Here is a 16,711-nt window from a genome sequence, read left to right as displayed (position 1 = left end):
CGTTCCTTTGGTTCCGCTTCCACGCGAAACTCATGACTCGACCGCGCAATCTTGACCGAAACCTCTGTGTTCCTGACAACCTAACATCGTCGATCCTAGAACGCTGCCTGTCGGGCGGATACATGTCGTCGAACTGCACTTATTCCCACTAGCATCAGCAAGCGATTCCAATCTTCCCGTTGCGGCTCCGGCCGCTTCAATGAATCGAGAACGTCAACATCTCGTGCTTAGGGGGCTTCTTCGGTTGCTTTGGTTTCGACTACGGCGTTGCATGTGCGCCTGGCTGGATTAGCACCGCCTGCACTGACAAGCTGAGACCAAACCAAGAGGCAGAGGGGAATGGTGGCCATCACAAGCCGAAGAGCTAGAAACCTGAATGGTTGGCTATGGTCCCCGGAAACGCGCTTTCTTGGTGTTGAATTCGAGAAGTCTGTCCGCCATAGTTGTGAGCAACGATACCCCTCCGTAGCAAAGCTCCTCGCACCTGGACATCCCCGAAAGCCATGGGCTCAAGTTTTTCTCCCCGCAATGCCACCGCGTTGGGTACATGTATCCTTCAGGCATGCGCCTCAAGGGCAAACAAGACACCTAAACAGTCGACTCTGATTGGCAATGGTTTTGGCACGTGGCCAGGGACAAAGAAAACTTGATCCACCAGTGGCACGCAAAACACTGATGAATTCTTCTTGTGCTTCTAGCGGGGCGGGGCAGGGTGGCTGTGATGTACTCGGCCGCCACAGCGCAACGTGAATGCCGGTCTAACGATTTGGCGTCGCGATGTCGCGACTTGGCCATTTGTTCTCAGAAGAGGTCTTTGGAACACGATGGAAGGAAACTTCCCAGGTAGGCAACGAGTGCGGCATGGCCATTGGTCTCACGACACATCAGACAAAACAAGAGCTTTATGCGCCGAGGGAAACCTATTGGAATCCGGAAACTCCAGCAGTGTTGCTACGAGTTTGGTGGAGTGGGTTAGCTGCTGCCCCGCTTCCACGAACAAGCAATAGCCGACGGCTCATCGGGCCTGATCCGCCATCCGTTGGCGGGGTCGTGTTGCGTTGCGACCTGATGCGGCGCAAGCGTAGCCTGACCATGGTTGAGATGGTGTAAGGGTACAGTTGGACCGTTGGTTTTCGAGCGGCCGGAAGACGTCAAAGTGTCCGGCCGGTGGACATATGGTGAGAATGATGAACCCGAGAAGAGGTCGACCATCTGGGACAATCCCTGAGGATAGCTCGACAATCACACACACCATGATTGGATGGACAATTCATGGATTTGAAGCTGCTAGATTGACGATTGCGCGATTAGATGCCATGGAAGAATATTAAACATGTAGGTACGCCGACGGTACAGCCACAGGGCTGCATGGACGGGAGCAACGGGAGGTTGCGCAAGGCTGCAGCTGCAGAAGGCCAGAGTAGGTACATAGTGTACAGAGAGTGATGCCCAAGAGGTCAGGATAGGAACAACCTTGTCGTCGACAGTCGACCGTGGTGGTGGATCTTCGCCTCAGCACCTGGTCAACACGTGGACCAAGCTTGCGGAGACAGTTTTGGGCTGGTTTGTAGATCAGCGATTGAGCGCAAAGTCTCTCTCGCGTCTCATGTTGTCAGTATCGGAGGGACAAGTCTGCGAGGGAGCCGAAGGGCGCCTACAAGGCCGGCCGCGGGCGCACGACACCAGACTGCTCGGCTCCGTCGCATGGCATGACGCCGCGAGGAGACGAGTCGGATAATTTCTCTTGGGGCCAAGAGCGAGCAGCAAAGGGAGAGGGCGAGTGGTAGATGCCGGCCTGGGACTTGTTTTGACGCTGACTCGTTGTTGCAACCGCTTTGTTCTATTAAGACGGGCCGCACGTGACCATCACGCAGCTCCGGGCGTCGGCACCAGAAACCCTGAAGCGGCCAACCAACCCTCACACCTCAGTCACCACTTCACCACGTAGCTGTCGGACGCCAGGCATCACTCTGGACTACCATCTTCTCCTGCCGCCGCCCTTTTGCTCCGCCTACCTGCTCCATCCGCTGCGGAAAAAGGCTGCGCTCGCCCATGTGGTGCCGTATCCCTACGAGCCCATGCTCTTGAAGCCCCCGGCGGTGCTGTTTCGCTCGACCCAGCTGGCCTCTTGAACTTCCGATCTTTCCTCGCGCCGAAGATACCTAGAGAATATCCCCTCGAGACGCTTCCCCTGTCCCCCCGTGTGCTTCTCCCTGGCCTCCCCCTCGCGCTTCTCCGTCTCGGTCCGACTCCTCCATCGAGGGAACGCGAAAGAGGGGCACCAGGGCGCTGAACGCCGGACGAGCTACGTGCAATCGCGACAGCCGTCTGCCCTGCTGCGCTCTTCGCCATCACCATGAACGGTTACTCGGGCACCTTGGCCCCGCCAGGAGGCATGTACGTGCGGGCTTTGTACGACTACGAGGCGGACGATCGGACCAGTTTGAGCTTCCGCCAGGGAGACATTATACAAGTCATAACCCAGCTAGAGAGCGGCTGGTGGGACGGCGTCATCAACGGTGTCCGCGGCTGGTTCCCCAGCAACTACTGCGCCGTTATATCGCGACCTGCCGACGACGGGCGCGATGAGAGCAGTGCGGACGAAGGAGATGGCGCCACCATAGACGGGTCGCAGACGGACCTGGGCAGCTACTCGGAAGCTTCAGATACGGACGACGATGGGGGCAAGACGTCTTTGCCGTTGGAAGGCACCGAGACCACAAAGGAGGAAGAGGCTGCGTTTTGGATACCCCAGGCGACCCCAGACGGCCGACTTTTCTATTTCAACACCTTGACTGGCATCAGTACAATGGAGCTGCCCCTGGAGACGCCCTCGTCTTTGTCAGAAAATGGACCGCGGGACCGGACGAATGTGAACATGCCAGAAATGACAAGGCCGCCACCAGAGCTCATGGCTGGAGGCTGGAACATGTATAATGGAGACACTGATGACGAGAATTCGGCGTCTGATGTCGAAGGCCCAATGGCAGGCTCTCACAGCTCATTGGTGAGTGTTAATATCTTTTTGCGCAGTGAATGTGCGACGCAGTGACTAATTGTGCATGCAGCAACGGCGACGCTCCTTCACCTCCAACGGCGTGTCACCTGCAACATCCATGGACTCGATAGGCGGAGGATTGACGCGCTCACGCTCTGACCTTCACGACCCAACCCAACCTTCTGGCTTTTCTGGCCTCGGTCCTCCTCTTGGAACCACGATGTCTTCTTACGCCAACAACTCGTGGGTTGGCGGTCCAATGACTTCTGCCGTTTCTCGCCAGTTCTTCGACGACGCCCAGGCCGTCCCTCTCACCTGGAACAGGATGGTTGAAGACATGCGCCGCTCGATTGAGCGCTACCGCCAAGCCATTAACAACAGCGACCGCTCAGAGTTCGTTAAGCGAGCTGAGGACATTTCAGATCATCTGCGCCTGCTCCTCGCTGCCGGATCTGGCACCACCGACAACCACTCCGGCAACCCCTCCATCATTTCCGCCAACAAGGCTCTCTATCCTCACTTCAGAGAGACCATGTCACGCTTCTCCAAACTCGTCCTCTCCTCCCACATCGCCGCTGCTGACTGGCCACCTCCCGATTCCTACTCCAAGTGCCTGAAAGAAGCTGACGGTGTTCTCAACGGCGTCTACGGCTTCGTCGAGGTTGCGAGGCAGCAACGCGGTGAGGACATTCCACGTCTGATCCCCGGCTTCATCATTGGCAGCTTCAACGGCGGCAACTGGCAGAGCAACGGCTTGAGCTCGCAAGACCCAATGAACCCAATGTCCTTCATCGACCAGGACGACCAGGACGAGCCGAGCACGCGCCTAGACGACAAGCTCGTTGAAAGGCTCGACGACCTCAAGCGCTTCATCGTCTCTAGCATCAGGAAGCTCGAAGAGCGCCTCGAGCTCGACGACAAGGTTGTCACCCCAGCAGTTCACCGAAAGCTTGGCGACCGCATTTGCAAGTCTGCCGCCAAAATCATCGAAGTCTATCGGCCCTGGATCTCAACCGTCGAATCCATCAACCTTGCACCCATTGGCTCAACCTTCCAGAACCCTCAGGTCGCCGACTTTAGCATTGCCAAGCAAAAGGTCTACGACATGATTTCAGAGCTTATCCTTGCTTGCCAGGCCGTTGCGGCTCCCCTCGGTGACGAATGGGCCGAAAACCGTGGCGACTCCATCGAAGATCGTCTTAACAATGTTCGCAACATCGCGCACGACCTTGAGTCCAACACCGCCAAGTTGTACTTCTCACTTCAGTTGCTCTCGGACCTCATGCCCATGGACGACAGCCCACCCGTCGGCTCCAAGCGCTACACCGAAAGCGACATCTACAACCATTACCAGCGCAAAGGCTCCACCGCAAGAGCTCTACTCGACGAGGACGTCCCCGGCGGCGGCAACAATGCCAAGCTCAAGAAGTTCTTTGGTGAAGTCCCGGCCCCAGTCATTCAGCAGCAAGCCGTCGAGGAGACGCCAGAGTTCCTTCGTCTGGATCACGAGGGCGAGATTTCGTACGACACCAAGACGACGCCTCCGGCACTCAAGGGTGGTACTCTCGCCGGACTTGTCGAGCAACTTACGCGCCACGACCGCCTGGACTCTCCTTTCAACAATACGTTCCTGCTCACGTACCGTTCATTCACCACTGCAGCTGAGCTCTTTGAGATGCTCGTGAAACGGTGGAGCATCCAGCCCCCCGCCGGATTGTCTCGCGAGGATTACCAGCTTTGGGTCGACAAGAAGCAAAAGCCGATCCGCTTCCGCGTGGTCAACATTCTCAAGTCTTGGTTCGACAACTATTGGATGGAGGACAACAATGAAGAAGCCCAGGCCTTGATCCAGCGAGTCTACGCCTTTGCCAAGGACCACGTTGCTACCAGCGGCACTCCCGGAGCGACTCCTTTGATGGCCGCGGTGGAGCAGCGCGCACGTGGCCAAGACGCGCCATCAAAGCGCCTTGTCCTCACTCTCAACACGCAGACGCCGCAGCCCATTCTCCCCAAGCACATGAAGAAGCTCAAGTTCTTGGACATTGACGCCACCGAGTTTGCCCGCCAGCTCACCATCATCGAATCGAGGCTCTACGGCAAGATCCGCCCGACCGAATGTCTCAACAAGACGTGGCAGAAGAAGCTTGCGCCCGGCGAAGCGGACCCAGCATCCAACGTCAAGGCTTTGATCCTGCACTCCAACCAGCTCACAAACTGGGTTGCGCAAATGATTTTGACGCAGCAGGACGTCAAGCGCCGCGTGGTTGTCATCAAACACTTCGTCTCGGTGGCAGATAAATGCCGCATGCTCAACAACTTTTCGACCCTCACCTCCATCATCTCGGCGCTCGGCACGGCCCCGATCCACCGTCTGGGTAGGACCTGGACGGCAGTGAACGCGAGGACCATGGCCACGCTCGAGAGCATGCGCAAGCTCATGGGCAGCACCAAGAACTTTGCCGAGTACCGCGACACCCTCCACAAGGCCAACCCTCCTTGCATTCCTTTCTTCGGTGTCTACCTTACCGACCTCACGTTCATCGAGGACGGCATTCCCTCCCTCATCAAGAAAACCAACCTCATCAACTTCGCCAAACGCGCAAAGACCGCCGAAGTTATTCGCGACATCCAGCAATACCAGAACGTCCCCTACCCGCTCCAGCCAGTTCCTGAGCTGCAAGACTACATCCTTACCAACATGCAGTCCGCGGGTGACGTTCACGAGATGTACGAGATGAGTTTGCAGGTGGAGCCCCGTGAGAGGGAGGACGAGAAGATCGCACGGTATGTACCTTTCCACTTTGAAGGTGAATCAGCTTACTGACTTGAAACACAGACTTCTCTCGGAGTCAGGTTTTCTATAAATGATACCCACAACACTTCTATAGCATTTTTGTTGCCGGCCTGGGTTGCCGACTTGGCTTCCCGCTTCGCCATCACACTACGTGTGTGCTACTTGCGCAGGAGCCTGGTTCGACGGATTGACATTTTGGGGAATTGGAATCGCCACGTTGGCAGGAGCATCCACCTGCCGTCATGCGCTGCAGTTGGATATTACATCAACCAGGGCGTGATATGAGAGGAATAAAAGGAACTTTCCCAGCAAGGTGTCACGGATGATGGAGTATATCGAGCACAGAGTAGAAGAACCCTTTTTCGATTCATTTTCTTTCTTTCTTCCTGCAACAGGACGCCATGAAGCTATAGACACGGTCGATTTACGGAGAAGGAGATGTGTGTGTTGATGTACGCAAGTCATGGGGCTTGTCCAAGCTGTCGCCTACTTTTTGGATGAGGAGTTTGTTCAGAGTCACTGTCTCCCTTTGGCGCACCACATCACGACGACGCGGCACCTTTTCAACAGCTGCAACGAATGGGGTAAAGAGACGGCCTCGCAGATGAGGATACGATCAGCACTTCATGTACGGATATCGATTGCATACCTACTATCTAATCAAGCCCAGCTTTTCATCAGACAGTCATGTTCCTGCTTCGGCATGAGTTGACCTGCTAGACGCGAGGGAGCAGTCCGCCCTTTGCCATCGTCGTCGCCGCCACGTTTTGCCGCCATGGGCCACAGGTACCCGGGTCGCCATGAGGACACGCAGGTCCCAAGCGCCCGGCAGCTCCACGTTGAATTCGGTCTGTACATCGTCGTTTGCGAGTGCTGCAGTTGTGCGATGCTAACCAAGCGTTTCCAGATGAGTTTGACAGTACTTGCGTCCCCATATAAACGCCAGACCAGACGGCAAGCGCCCCCTGTTCGTTTTACGTTTCGACCCCGTGTTGCTCTGGGCGGACGGATGCCGGAAGAGTTTCAACAGTGGATCCGTCGTTCGCTTGGGGAAGCATCAAGGTCGCACTGTGCAGCCCTTGCGTTTGCAGCCAATTGGTGGTTGGCCTATCCGGTTTCCCTGCTGCTGCTGCTTGGTTGTGGGTGTTGTGCAACCAGCGACGCCGTGCAACAGCGATCTTCTGCTCTCCTCCTTCAAAGCGTGATGCCGCGCAGAGTGTGTGCCTTCTCGTCGCAGCTTCCCTTCCCCCGCTCCTGTGCTGTGTGCATCATGTCGACTGGAAGCACCATGATTGATTTTTTGCCCGCCATGTGACTGACCAACAACTCTCACTTGCAGTCTTGACTCTGTCTTCACCTCTACATATCCTGCTCTCTCACCTGGTTCTCTCTTTGAGTGAGGTTGGATTTTACTTTTTGGCGCTGTCACAGTGGACTTTCCCCCTTTCCTCCACGGTCGAAGCCGCTGGTCTCAACTGCCTGGAGCGGTGACGGGCATCCGCTCCTTCCCATCTGTCACCGCGGATCGTGCGCTTCCTTTTTCTTTCCTTTTGTCTGGGCATACTACGTCGCCGTCGCATGATCAACCACGCGACACCAGGCTTTTCAGGATTTGTTCCCACCAGATAGGCCGACGAGGTCCACTCATTCACTTTTGGCCATGGCTCCGGTGGTTTTCCTCGACCGTCTCAACGTTCTGGGTGTGCTTTGCGCCGCACTGCTAGGCAATGGTATGTTTGACGTCTCCTTTCGGCTATGCTCGATGACAGTGGGGCCAATCATCTTCTAGTCCTCGCAACGAGTTGCGACTGCGGGTACTCGCTCAACCAAACCAATGCGACTTCCTACGCGCTCTTCACCGATCTCATGGAGACGGACTTTTTGCACGTCACCGACCTCAAGGCCGCAGGATGGACGCCGCAAGTCTACAACGTCACGCCCACCGCGGCACGCGGGCCTTACGGCAAGATGGCGCTGCTGGAGAACGTGGTCCCCAACCCGGTCAAGAACGAGTGGGACTGGGCCGGCGAGTCGGTCAATGGTGGTGATGCTGGATTGCAGGTCTACGTGCGCGCTGACCCGGTCGACGACATGATTCCCATGGGCGAGCTCGTGATTCAGCGGACCGATATGCTGCTGGGGAGTTTTCGCGTGGCTATGAAAATCAGCAGCGCCGCGGGGACTTGTGGCGCTTTCTTCTGGGTAAGATGATGGACAGCGCCCAGGCTTGTTTTGGTGGTTTGGTGCAAAAAAGCAAGAGTAGTAACCCGGGTATTTCAAAACAGTTTCGCAACGACACGCAAGAAATCGACATGGAGTTCCTCTCCAAGCAACTCAACGACACATCCAACCCAGTCAACCTCGTCCTACAATCGCCGCAGTCGGCCGAGGCGGGCTACGATGCCTCGCATACGCAGACGTACGACATCTACCCGCTGCCGTTCCGGCCAGACGATGGCTTCCACGAGTACCGCTTCGACTGGCTCGAGGACCGCGTCTCGTTCTACGCCGACGGCCAGTGGCTCAAGGACATGACCATCGACCTGCCCAACAGCGCCGGCCACCTCGTCGTCAACCACTGGAGCAACGGCGACCCGGGCTGGTCGAGCGGCCCGCCAGCCACCGACGCCGTCCTCACCGTCTCGTACGTCAAGGCCTACTTCAACTCGAGCGACGCCCAGCGCCAGCGCGACTACCGCCGCCGTTGCGGCAAGTGGGACCCGCAGACCCAGTGCGTCATTCCTGACCAGACGCGGGCGCCGGGCGGGAGCAATGCGACGGCGCGCACCTTTTTCTTCTCGGCGGATCCGGACGAGGTGGGCAATCAGACCGTGTTTGCAGACTGGCCGAACGAGAGTAGACGCAGCGTCGACGGCGGCGCCGAGTGGGGGATGCTTGTTTTCGGGGTCGTGGTCGCGGCGGGCGCAGGCTGGCTCGGCTTGGTGTGAGTGCGGTGAAAAGCTTGAGATGCCGACTTTTTGATGCCACTGGAGAGACGATTATCGGGTTGAAGCTGCGCTGCAAAAGACGGACTGTGGATTTTCTGCCTGTCCGTCTCGTCTTATTTCCTTTTTTTTTTTTTTTTTTTCGGTTCGCTGCTCTTGCTTCCTCTTCTGGTAGCCCTGCCCCTGACGCCTACCTGATACCCCCTTCAGCCATACCGCTGTGTCGTTTTGTTTTGCTTTCTCCCCGCTTCTCCACAGTTTTGTATGCTTGCTTTTTTTCCTTTGCCATGTATATGTATCGGTACAGACAGCACCCCACGCATGGCGGGTGGCGTTCTAGGTAGCCTCTCTTAACTTTCTTGTCTGCATAGCGGTAGCGTGGATACCTAGCTTTTGGGGAGTGGATGGATATGGAGCTGGTTCTGAACTGCTAGTAGTTCTTGTGACTGTTGGACTTGAGATGAGATGGTGCTTAGGCACCTTGAGAAGATAAGGCACAGTGCTTGAACTTGACCTTGCATGCCATGGCACCCTGACCAATAACAAGACGACAGCCAGGTAGGTATATACGACCAATGTCGCCGACAAGTAGTGTGGTGGTGGTGGTGCACAACCAAGCAAGTCCAAACGTCTAATCATGGTGGTGGTATACGGATAAGCGTGCATGGCTCATCCATGCAGCCAGCCAGCCACCGCGGGCCGCCTGCCGGCCATGTCGTCGTCGTATCTGGCTCGGATAGTTGTGATCCAATAATGGCCATGCAAGTGAGTGCCCTGTGCGGGTGGGATCCGCAGCTCGTTCGTCGACTGACGAGATTTATTATTGCAAAAGATGCAGCAATGGTGCCGGCCGAGGAAATGCCTTTTGGCGGACGCGCATACGAGAGAGGGGCATAAGGAGGAAGACATGATGGGGTAGATTTGGATGGATTTCGAGTCTTTAAAGAAGCAGTAGGTAGGTAGTATGGACGTCAGTGGAAGTGGTTAGGTATGCCATGATGATTTCACCAACACGAGTACGACGGCGCGGCTACGGGGCAGAAGAGTTGTGCATCTATCAATCACAAGTAGGGCGGCCGTGAGCCGTGAGCCGACGAGTCGATGATGGACGACGGACGGGACGGTGAAAAAAAGATGTAGATGGTCGGGATCAGCAGAAGCGCCGAGCGTCTTGAAGGGCAGAAAGCAGTGTTGGCCTTTTTTTCTCTTGTCGGCTCGTCGGTTGTCTTGAGAGGTCTGTCTGTCCGCCACTCTTGCTGCTTGCATGATGATAAAGGTGTGTTATGTATTTGCCGAAGTGCCTATTTACAATGACGCAGATGAGCACTCTTGGATCTTTGCCTCTTCCTCCTCCCCTCTCCCTGTACGGAGTATCGCCGACGCAGACGACGCGGCAATGTCCCCAACGAAAAACTGGTTTGCCAGGTGGTTGACGACGACGGTGTTGCGTGTCGAGTAGTGTCGACGGGCACTGATCTGCTTTGCCTCCCTCTCTCTGTCCGTATGTACAAGCACCACACCGTACGCAGCCCTGCGCTGATGATATGCCTTGCTCAGCCCCACGAGCCCAGCCCAATTTTGCTCCACCGACTACCCGTACCCGGTACTCGTCCTACCTAACTCCGTAGTTTGCTGGTGGCAGGCCTGCTCGCCTGCTGCTCGATTTGTAACGGTTGGAATGGTGGGCATGCATGCATCCCACTTCTTTCTTTGCACCACACCACACCACACCTCCACACCTCGCAACGACACAACTCATCAACGGGTGTCGGCACGCAGGCAGGCATTTCGTTCGTTCCGCGGACGGCCCTCGTGAAATTGCACCACACCACAAAAGAAGAGCCGCGCAAAAAAAAGAGAGCGTGTGCGTCGCCCGCGAGTGGGGCCTCAACGCAACGCACGACGCCGCGATAACGCAGCTGCTCATCAAAGGACGGGGCGCAGCGCGAGCCAGCTCGCTCGCTCTCAGCCAGCACCGCGCTTTGCTGCGGCGCCCGCTCTAAACGGCTCGTTTTCACAATGTATGTTCACGATGCGGTTTTTCGGCCTGTCGTTGGTCTGTTTGGGTCGTTGTTTTGGCCGTGTCTACGGATGCTACTGGCCAGTCCTATCCACCACTCTCTGCTGCTGTGGCGCTTTTTGCCTCGTTGAGGATTGAGGATTGAGCGGATTAACAGCCGGACGACGGCGACGGGTGAGAGTGGAGTCGTGATAGCACTAAGCAGCACATCATGTCCGTGATCAGCTTGGTGTCTGCTCGTATGTAGGTGTCGGTGCCTCGTTGGTGTCGTCTCTCTCTCTCTTTTGTTTCTTCTCGTCTGTCTTTTCCCCCCTTTTCCTTCTCTCGCGTTGTTCCCCAAGGTCGCTGCTTGCTCGTCGTCGCTGCGGTGTTTGTCGTCATCATCTTCCATCGTTGTTGTCTATCTCTTGTCCTGTGCTGCCGGCCGTCCTTGTCGACTCTCCATCAGTCGCGTTCGTCTGTACTCTTCCTCCGTCGACAGACGACTCCAGCGCATACGCACTTGCCTGCCAGATCGCGGCCCGTTCAATCTCCCGCTCGCTCGCTCGTGGAGTCTCCTCGGACTTGGTTGATTGGAAGCTGGTCCTCCCTCTTGCTCGACCTACCTACCTTGTTGTGGTCCGACCTCCTGCTCCACAATCAAGAGTCGATCCTATTCGGCCCACCAGAGAGGAAAACAAAGAGAAAGAGGACAGAGAAGATAGAAGAGAAAGAAACTCAACAGCCCTCACAAGAAGGGAATCAACCAATCCGACTGTCCTTACCTACCTTGCCTTACTGCGCCACCACCACCTCTACCAGCCCACCCCATCCCTTTGGATCCGCAAAAGCCTATAGCCGTCAAGCATCGCCAAAATGCGTTCATTGACCGCATTTCTGCTTGGTGGCGCCTTTCTGATGCCCGCCGCAGCCACTTTCCTGGAGGATGTCGTGCCCACTACGACTGCGGAGGAGGCGTCTGCCGCCACTACTGCTCCCCCGGATGCAGTGGCTGCTGCCCCCGCTGCCAATCTTGAGTACGTACCTTTCTTGACTTCTTTGGGGCTTGTGTGAAAGGTCGTGGCATATCAAAGCCTTGGTGCTGGTAGTAAGTAGATGCAGGCATTGGTTTTGAGAAAGTTCGATGCTTTCATAGTAAGCAGTCCAGCTAGCTTCTGATCCCAGGGGCAACAGCATGCACCCAGCAAACTGATGGAGTGCAATGCTCCTCACTCACCTTTTCAATGGTGAAAGAACCAGCCACGGCCTTTCTCACCAACAAGCCTCGTGCCCTCGATCACGTCATCCTTCTCGCCGGGCCAATCTGGTCTGGCCCTCGTAGCCCAGCGAACCGTACTGACTCTGAGGTTGCCACACACAGACTCCGTCAGGCCCCCACCTCCACAGACACATCCTCCACGGCAGCAGCGGATGCATCCGCCTTGTCGTCGACATGGGCCGCTAGTTCCTCGACCCTGCCCGCAGGCGCCCCGGCAGTCTCGTCGACCAGTACTTTGCTGTCAAGTTCCAGCATAGCGTTGGACGACGCCGCTGCTGCCGGCCCTGCCGCCGTCTCTTCCTCCACATCGAGTACTTTGACGTCCAGCACTCTGACGTCAAGCACGTTGACATCCAGCACGTTGACATCAACCACGACCACAGCCGCCGCTGCTGCTGCCGACACACTGACATCGGCGCCCACGACGACAGCAACAACTGGACCTACGGCTAGCGTCTCGAGCACCACCGAGTGGGTCGAGGTGTATTTGTCGAACGGGTCGCCGACCTGGACGCCGACTGTGGTCAAGGTCACGTTTGCCGCAGTCGCCGACCAGCTGCCATCAGCTGGCAGCGGCACGATTGGGCTGGGTGAATGGTCGACGGCCAACCTGGGCGCGCAGCCCACTGCTGCTTGGTACTATGTGGGCGCAGGATTGGGAGCTGGTGTCGGGGTCTTGGGCGCTCTGCTATGAAGCAAAGACGAGCCGTCTGAATGGTAGAAAGATCGACACGGCGTTGATGACTGAACGACCGAGCAATTACCCTGAAGGGACAGCCCTGCCAGCGCGGGGGAGACGAGTTCGTGCGAGCCATATGCTCACGACAGCCGACCCTGAGAAAAGACACTCTCACAACTCATCAGCAGTCACACACGGGGGCGGAGACGGCGGCGATAACCGCAGCTACCCGTACATTGACGATCAGCCACAGGCCGGGGGCCAACGGGATTCGGATGTATGGATGGGCAGCTGCGACCGAACACCGAGACGTCCGCCGGAGCTCGGGAATTAATCAAAAGGCAGGAGTAGCGGTGTTGGATGCGCTGGTGTTTTTTGCGGCTGAGAGCTGCCGTGTGGCTGATAGTCATGGAACTTTTGGAGTTGTGCATGTTGAGGGATCACGTCGGCGCCTCTTTTTTTCGAGTGTGGGTTCGCATGTGCGCGTTTGCTGGGGACTTCGCTGTTTGTAGCGTACCAAGAGGATGGGCGCCTGGTTCGGTTTCCTGGAGCATACTTTAGACTTGGCCATTGGCGACGTGTAGCTTGTTTTTCGTTTTCTTATAGAGACGTCTTCGAATGCAATATTGACTAGAGAGCTGATGGTTAGCATGACGGCTTGACAGGCGACGGCGCGAAGCCGGAGGTGAAAGTGGGATAAATTTCCCCATATTCAGAAGCAGCATTCGGTCGTACGCGTTCGGATCCACCTTTGAGGAGCTCGTTTATTTGATCTTGGCGGGACACTGACCGCCAGACGGCCTCTCGGTCGAGCCCGCGTTAGACGAATCTTCTTTCTCTTGGGTCTCGAGGAACGAGTGCGAGATCAAGACCAGGGCCGGGACCGGGACCAGGGTGGTTGTGAAGGAGAAGAACTTGGCGGACGTTTTGTTTGTTTTCTTTTTTTCTTTGAGGGCGCATGATAACGGGCGGGACGGAATGTTGAAGTTGCAGAGACGGAGAGGGGATTATAAAACACGAGGGCAGCGAAAGTCGACATGAGGCAGGTAATGCAGAGGCGTGGAGGAAGAGGATCGGGGCGGGCGTGAACGGACCAAGCGGGCGGTTAGGACATGAGGTAAGCCAGCCGGAGAGAGTGGCAGCCGTGAGCCGACTTTTCTTGAACCGACGTTGTTATGCTGCTTGGCCGGTTTGAGCTAGCCTGGGCTGTCAGATGACGCCGTGGGCGAGTTCCATGCGATTCCGATGGATCAAGAGAAACCGCAGGCCTTGGCCACGGACCAATGTGGACAAAGAAAAGATGTCCAGTGGTGGAAGACGGCGGAGAGGCACAACTGGGAATGCCCGTCTCTGTCAGCTCACCTCTTGACCTTGGTGTCCATTTCCGGAGCTTCGGCTGCCCAGGTCCCCGCCTGGTCATGGTAGACCAGTCGTCAGCGGCAGTAAGCAACAATCAGCATCCGTCCTGTCCTTGTCGTCGGTCCTCGTTGGCTTCGGCGGTGCGCACCCCTTGGCTCTCGCGTGTGGGACGTGGGACGTGGGTGGAGTAGTAGATATCTTTCTTGGTCTTCGCTCTTTTCGCTCTTCCTCCCACCCAATCCAGTACATCTCACCCTCTGTGCTACCTGCAGCTTGCCAACAGGCAACCGCCCTACAAGACGCTGTCCCCTCCAGCACTCTTCCTATCTACCTCGTCCTCCTCTTCCACCACACTACCTGTCACGCGACCTCTTTCTCTTTCCTCTGCGCCTTTGACTACAACCCATCTCCGTGCTCCTCTAGGCCCTACACTACCATGGGCGCAGGCGCCTTTATAGAACCCCTTGTAGTCGTGAGCCTCTTGTTTGGCGGCACGTGGGTCAACCGCAACTCGGAATACCGTCTTTTCGCCTCGTCGCGGCACGACAGACATGCCAACCGCGCCACCAGCCCTAGCCACGACCGCAGCGACTCTCCAGACAGCATCGAATCTGCTCTTGAAAGCCCAACCGCCGTCGACGGCCTCTTACCCCGCCGGTTTCCCTCGCCTACGCCGCAAGAAGGCCGCTGGAGAAAGCGCGAGTTTCAGTTGTTTGGTTTTCGTCGGAGCGTGACGTCGCCAAACACGCGCGTCTTCAAGGATCGATTTTTGAGCCGCCTGCTGAACAAGTTTCCGTTTCTGGTTGAAGCGTGGTACTGGGCTTTGATCTACTGGGTATGATTTGCCTTTATGTTTTTTTGCACTGCCTCCTTCGCCCCGACCCGCGCGTCCTCGCAGGGTTCTGGCATTCCCTAGCTCCCTTCACCACCCCTTGACCCAAGGCTTGTTTTGACATCAATCAACAGGTCTACCAACTCGGTCGTGCCTTTACTGCCGTCACTCTGGTCGAAGGCACCGTCCACGTGGCCCGCAAGCATGCCTTGCAGCTTATCCACCTCGAGCAAAAGCTCCACATCTTTCACGAGCTGGCCGTCCAACACTTTTTCCTCAAGCACCCTACCGCCTTGACATGGATCAACCGCATCTACTCTTTTATCCACATTCCTGGCACCATTCTCTTCCTGGTCTGGCTCTACTACTTTACCACGACACGCAACCGCCTTGACGAGCGCCAATCCGGCAAGAACTATGGCGAAATTGAAGGCAGCCCCGCAGGTCCCCGTCTCTACGAAGCTCGCCGCCGCACCATGGCCGTTTGCAACCTCATTGCTTTTGTCGTCTTTACCATCTGGCCTTGCATGCCGCCTCGCCTGCTGAGCGATCCCGACGTCAAGGGCCCCACTGGCGATGAGGCGCGCAAGTACGGCTTTGTCGACACGGTGCACGGTGCCGACGGCGCGGGCAGCGTCTGGACGCAAAACAGATTCTGCAATCAATACGGTATGTGGAGCTTGTTTGAAAGCAATCACTAGGCTAATACTTTCCAGCTGCCATGCCCTCTCTCCACTTTGGTTACTCTCTCCTGATCGGCCTCACGATTCTCATGGTCCCGCTCCCCCCGCACCACGCGCGCCCCATCATCATCCGCTCCCCGTGGCCCTTCCTCCGTCTTCGCCTGCCCTCGCTGCGCCGTGTTGCCTGCATCGTCGTCGGAATTCTCTACCCATTCACCATTCTTGTCGCCATTGTCGCCACCGCAAACCACTTTATCCTCGACGCCGTTGCTGGAGCCATGGTCTGCTGGCTTGCGTGGAAGGGCAACAGGATTCTGCTGAACCTTTTGTGGCTTGAGGACTGGTTCCTGTGGTGTGTGAGGATCCACAAGCCCGAGATTGGCGTTGTGGATTGGCTCGAGGGTTTGGGAAGCAGAGGCAGCGTTGACAGCGCGAGGAGCAGCGGAAGCGAAGACCGCGTATGGAAGGGCAAGGCTGTGGTTTAAGAGTTGGATTGGGATGAGATTCTTGCATTTTGGACATGACCAAGACCCCTGGATTTGGACATTTGCTTCCACTTGAGCGTTTCCATTGATGGACGCATGAACGAGACGAGGTTGCAGACTCTTGGGCCAGTTGGGGAGACGAAGTTTTACATATTCTGCCCCTGGCGGATGTTACGACCCATCTGGATTCGGGAAAGAAGCTCGACTCATTTTTCCTTGTAACGACAATTACACCTCATTGTATAGAGGCAGAATTACACGGCCTGGAATGGCCGTGGACGATTGGCTGGGGGCTCGGATAATGAATTTAATACCTTCGTGCCCGTCGTGCTGGGGCACCTTCCTCACCTGAAGCATCTGCAGCCCTGACATGCAAGGCCACGAGTTGATTTTCCCCATTTGGACGTGTAGACGATTCGAGGTTGGAGCTAAGGCAAGGAGCGCGTCCACGTGGTCTTACCGCGTTGTTCCTGCTGCGCTTCTGCTGCAAGCAGCGGTGTTTTCATGCGAGTCAGCATCCCACCATGTTTGATTTTGCAATGCGGAGCGATTTAGCGACATGTAGGGGCGGCTAGTTGGAGTATCTAGTCTGTTGTGATCAGAGAATGTTGTGGCGCCAATAGTACATGTCGATAAATTGTCGTGTTGAAATAAGTGC

General features: G+C 56.5%; 5 protein-coding genes across 5 annotated transcripts; all 5 read left to right on the top strand.

The window, feature by feature from the left end:
* Positions 1-2,356: 2,356 nt before the first annotated feature.
* On the top strand, positions 2,357-5,822 carry BKA78DRAFT_253203 (ras guanine nucleotide exchange factor domain-containing protein; the record flags this gene model as incomplete). Its single annotated transcript, XM_066884801.1, has 2 exons — positions 2,357-3,007; positions 3,069-5,822. The coding sequence occupies 2 exons, from the start codon at positions 2,357-2,359 to the stop codon at positions 5,820-5,822; spliced, it is 3,405 nt and encodes a 1,134-aa protein (XP_066742460.1).
* Positions 5,823-6,538: 716 nt separating this feature from the next.
* Positions 6,539-7,438, top strand: BKA78DRAFT_318338 (uncharacterized protein). Its single transcript, XM_066888775.1, has one exon. It carries the CDS (start codon positions 6,568-6,570, stop codon positions 7,105-7,107), a length of 540 nt encoding a protein of 179 aa, XP_066742459.1. The 5' UTR covers positions 6,539-6,567; the 3' UTR covers positions 7,108-7,438.
* A 14-nt stretch (positions 7,439-7,452) lies between these two features.
* Positions 7,453-8,877, top strand: BKA78DRAFT_380980 (concanavalin A-like lectin/glucanase domain-containing protein; the record flags this gene model as incomplete). The annotated part of the gene is made up of 3 exons (XM_066892982.1): positions 7,453-7,522; positions 7,582-7,994; positions 8,078-8,877. The coding sequence occupies 3 exons, from the start codon at positions 7,453-7,455 to the stop codon at positions 8,738-8,740; spliced, it is 1,146 nt and encodes a 381-aa protein (XP_066742458.1). The 3' UTR covers positions 8,741-8,877.
* Positions 8,878-11,612: 2,735 nt separating this feature from the next.
* BKA78DRAFT_296972 (uncharacterized protein) lies at positions 11,613-12,709 on the top strand (the record flags this gene model as incomplete). Its single annotated transcript, XM_066886692.1, has 3 exons — positions 11,613-11,773; positions 11,831-11,844; positions 11,922-12,709. 3 exons carry the CDS (start codon positions 11,613-11,615, stop codon positions 12,707-12,709), a joined length of 963 nt encoding a protein of 320 aa, XP_066742457.1.
* A 1,780-nt stretch (positions 12,710-14,489) lies between these two features.
* Positions 14,490-15,942, top strand: BKA78DRAFT_228101 (uncharacterized protein; the record flags this gene model as incomplete). Its single annotated transcript, XM_066883724.1, has 3 exons — positions 14,490-14,888; positions 15,020-15,554; positions 15,602-15,942. Coding segments are annotated over 3 exons (1,275 nt in total), but the record flags the coding sequence as incomplete, so codon positions are not given.
* Positions 15,943-16,711: the final 769 nt, after the last annotated feature.

The sequence above is a fragment of the Phyllosticta capitalensis genome, assembly GCF_038381095.1.
Source record: "Phyllosticta capitalensis strain CBS 128856 chromosome Unknown BKA78scaffold_7, whole genome shotgun sequence".
Classification (NCBI taxonomy): domain Eukaryota; kingdom Fungi; phylum Ascomycota; class Dothideomycetes; order Botryosphaeriales; family Phyllostictaceae; genus Phyllosticta; species Phyllosticta capitalensis.
The sequence above is the reverse complement of the archived record's forward strand: the minus strand, read 5'-3'. Positions and strand labels throughout refer to the sequence as shown.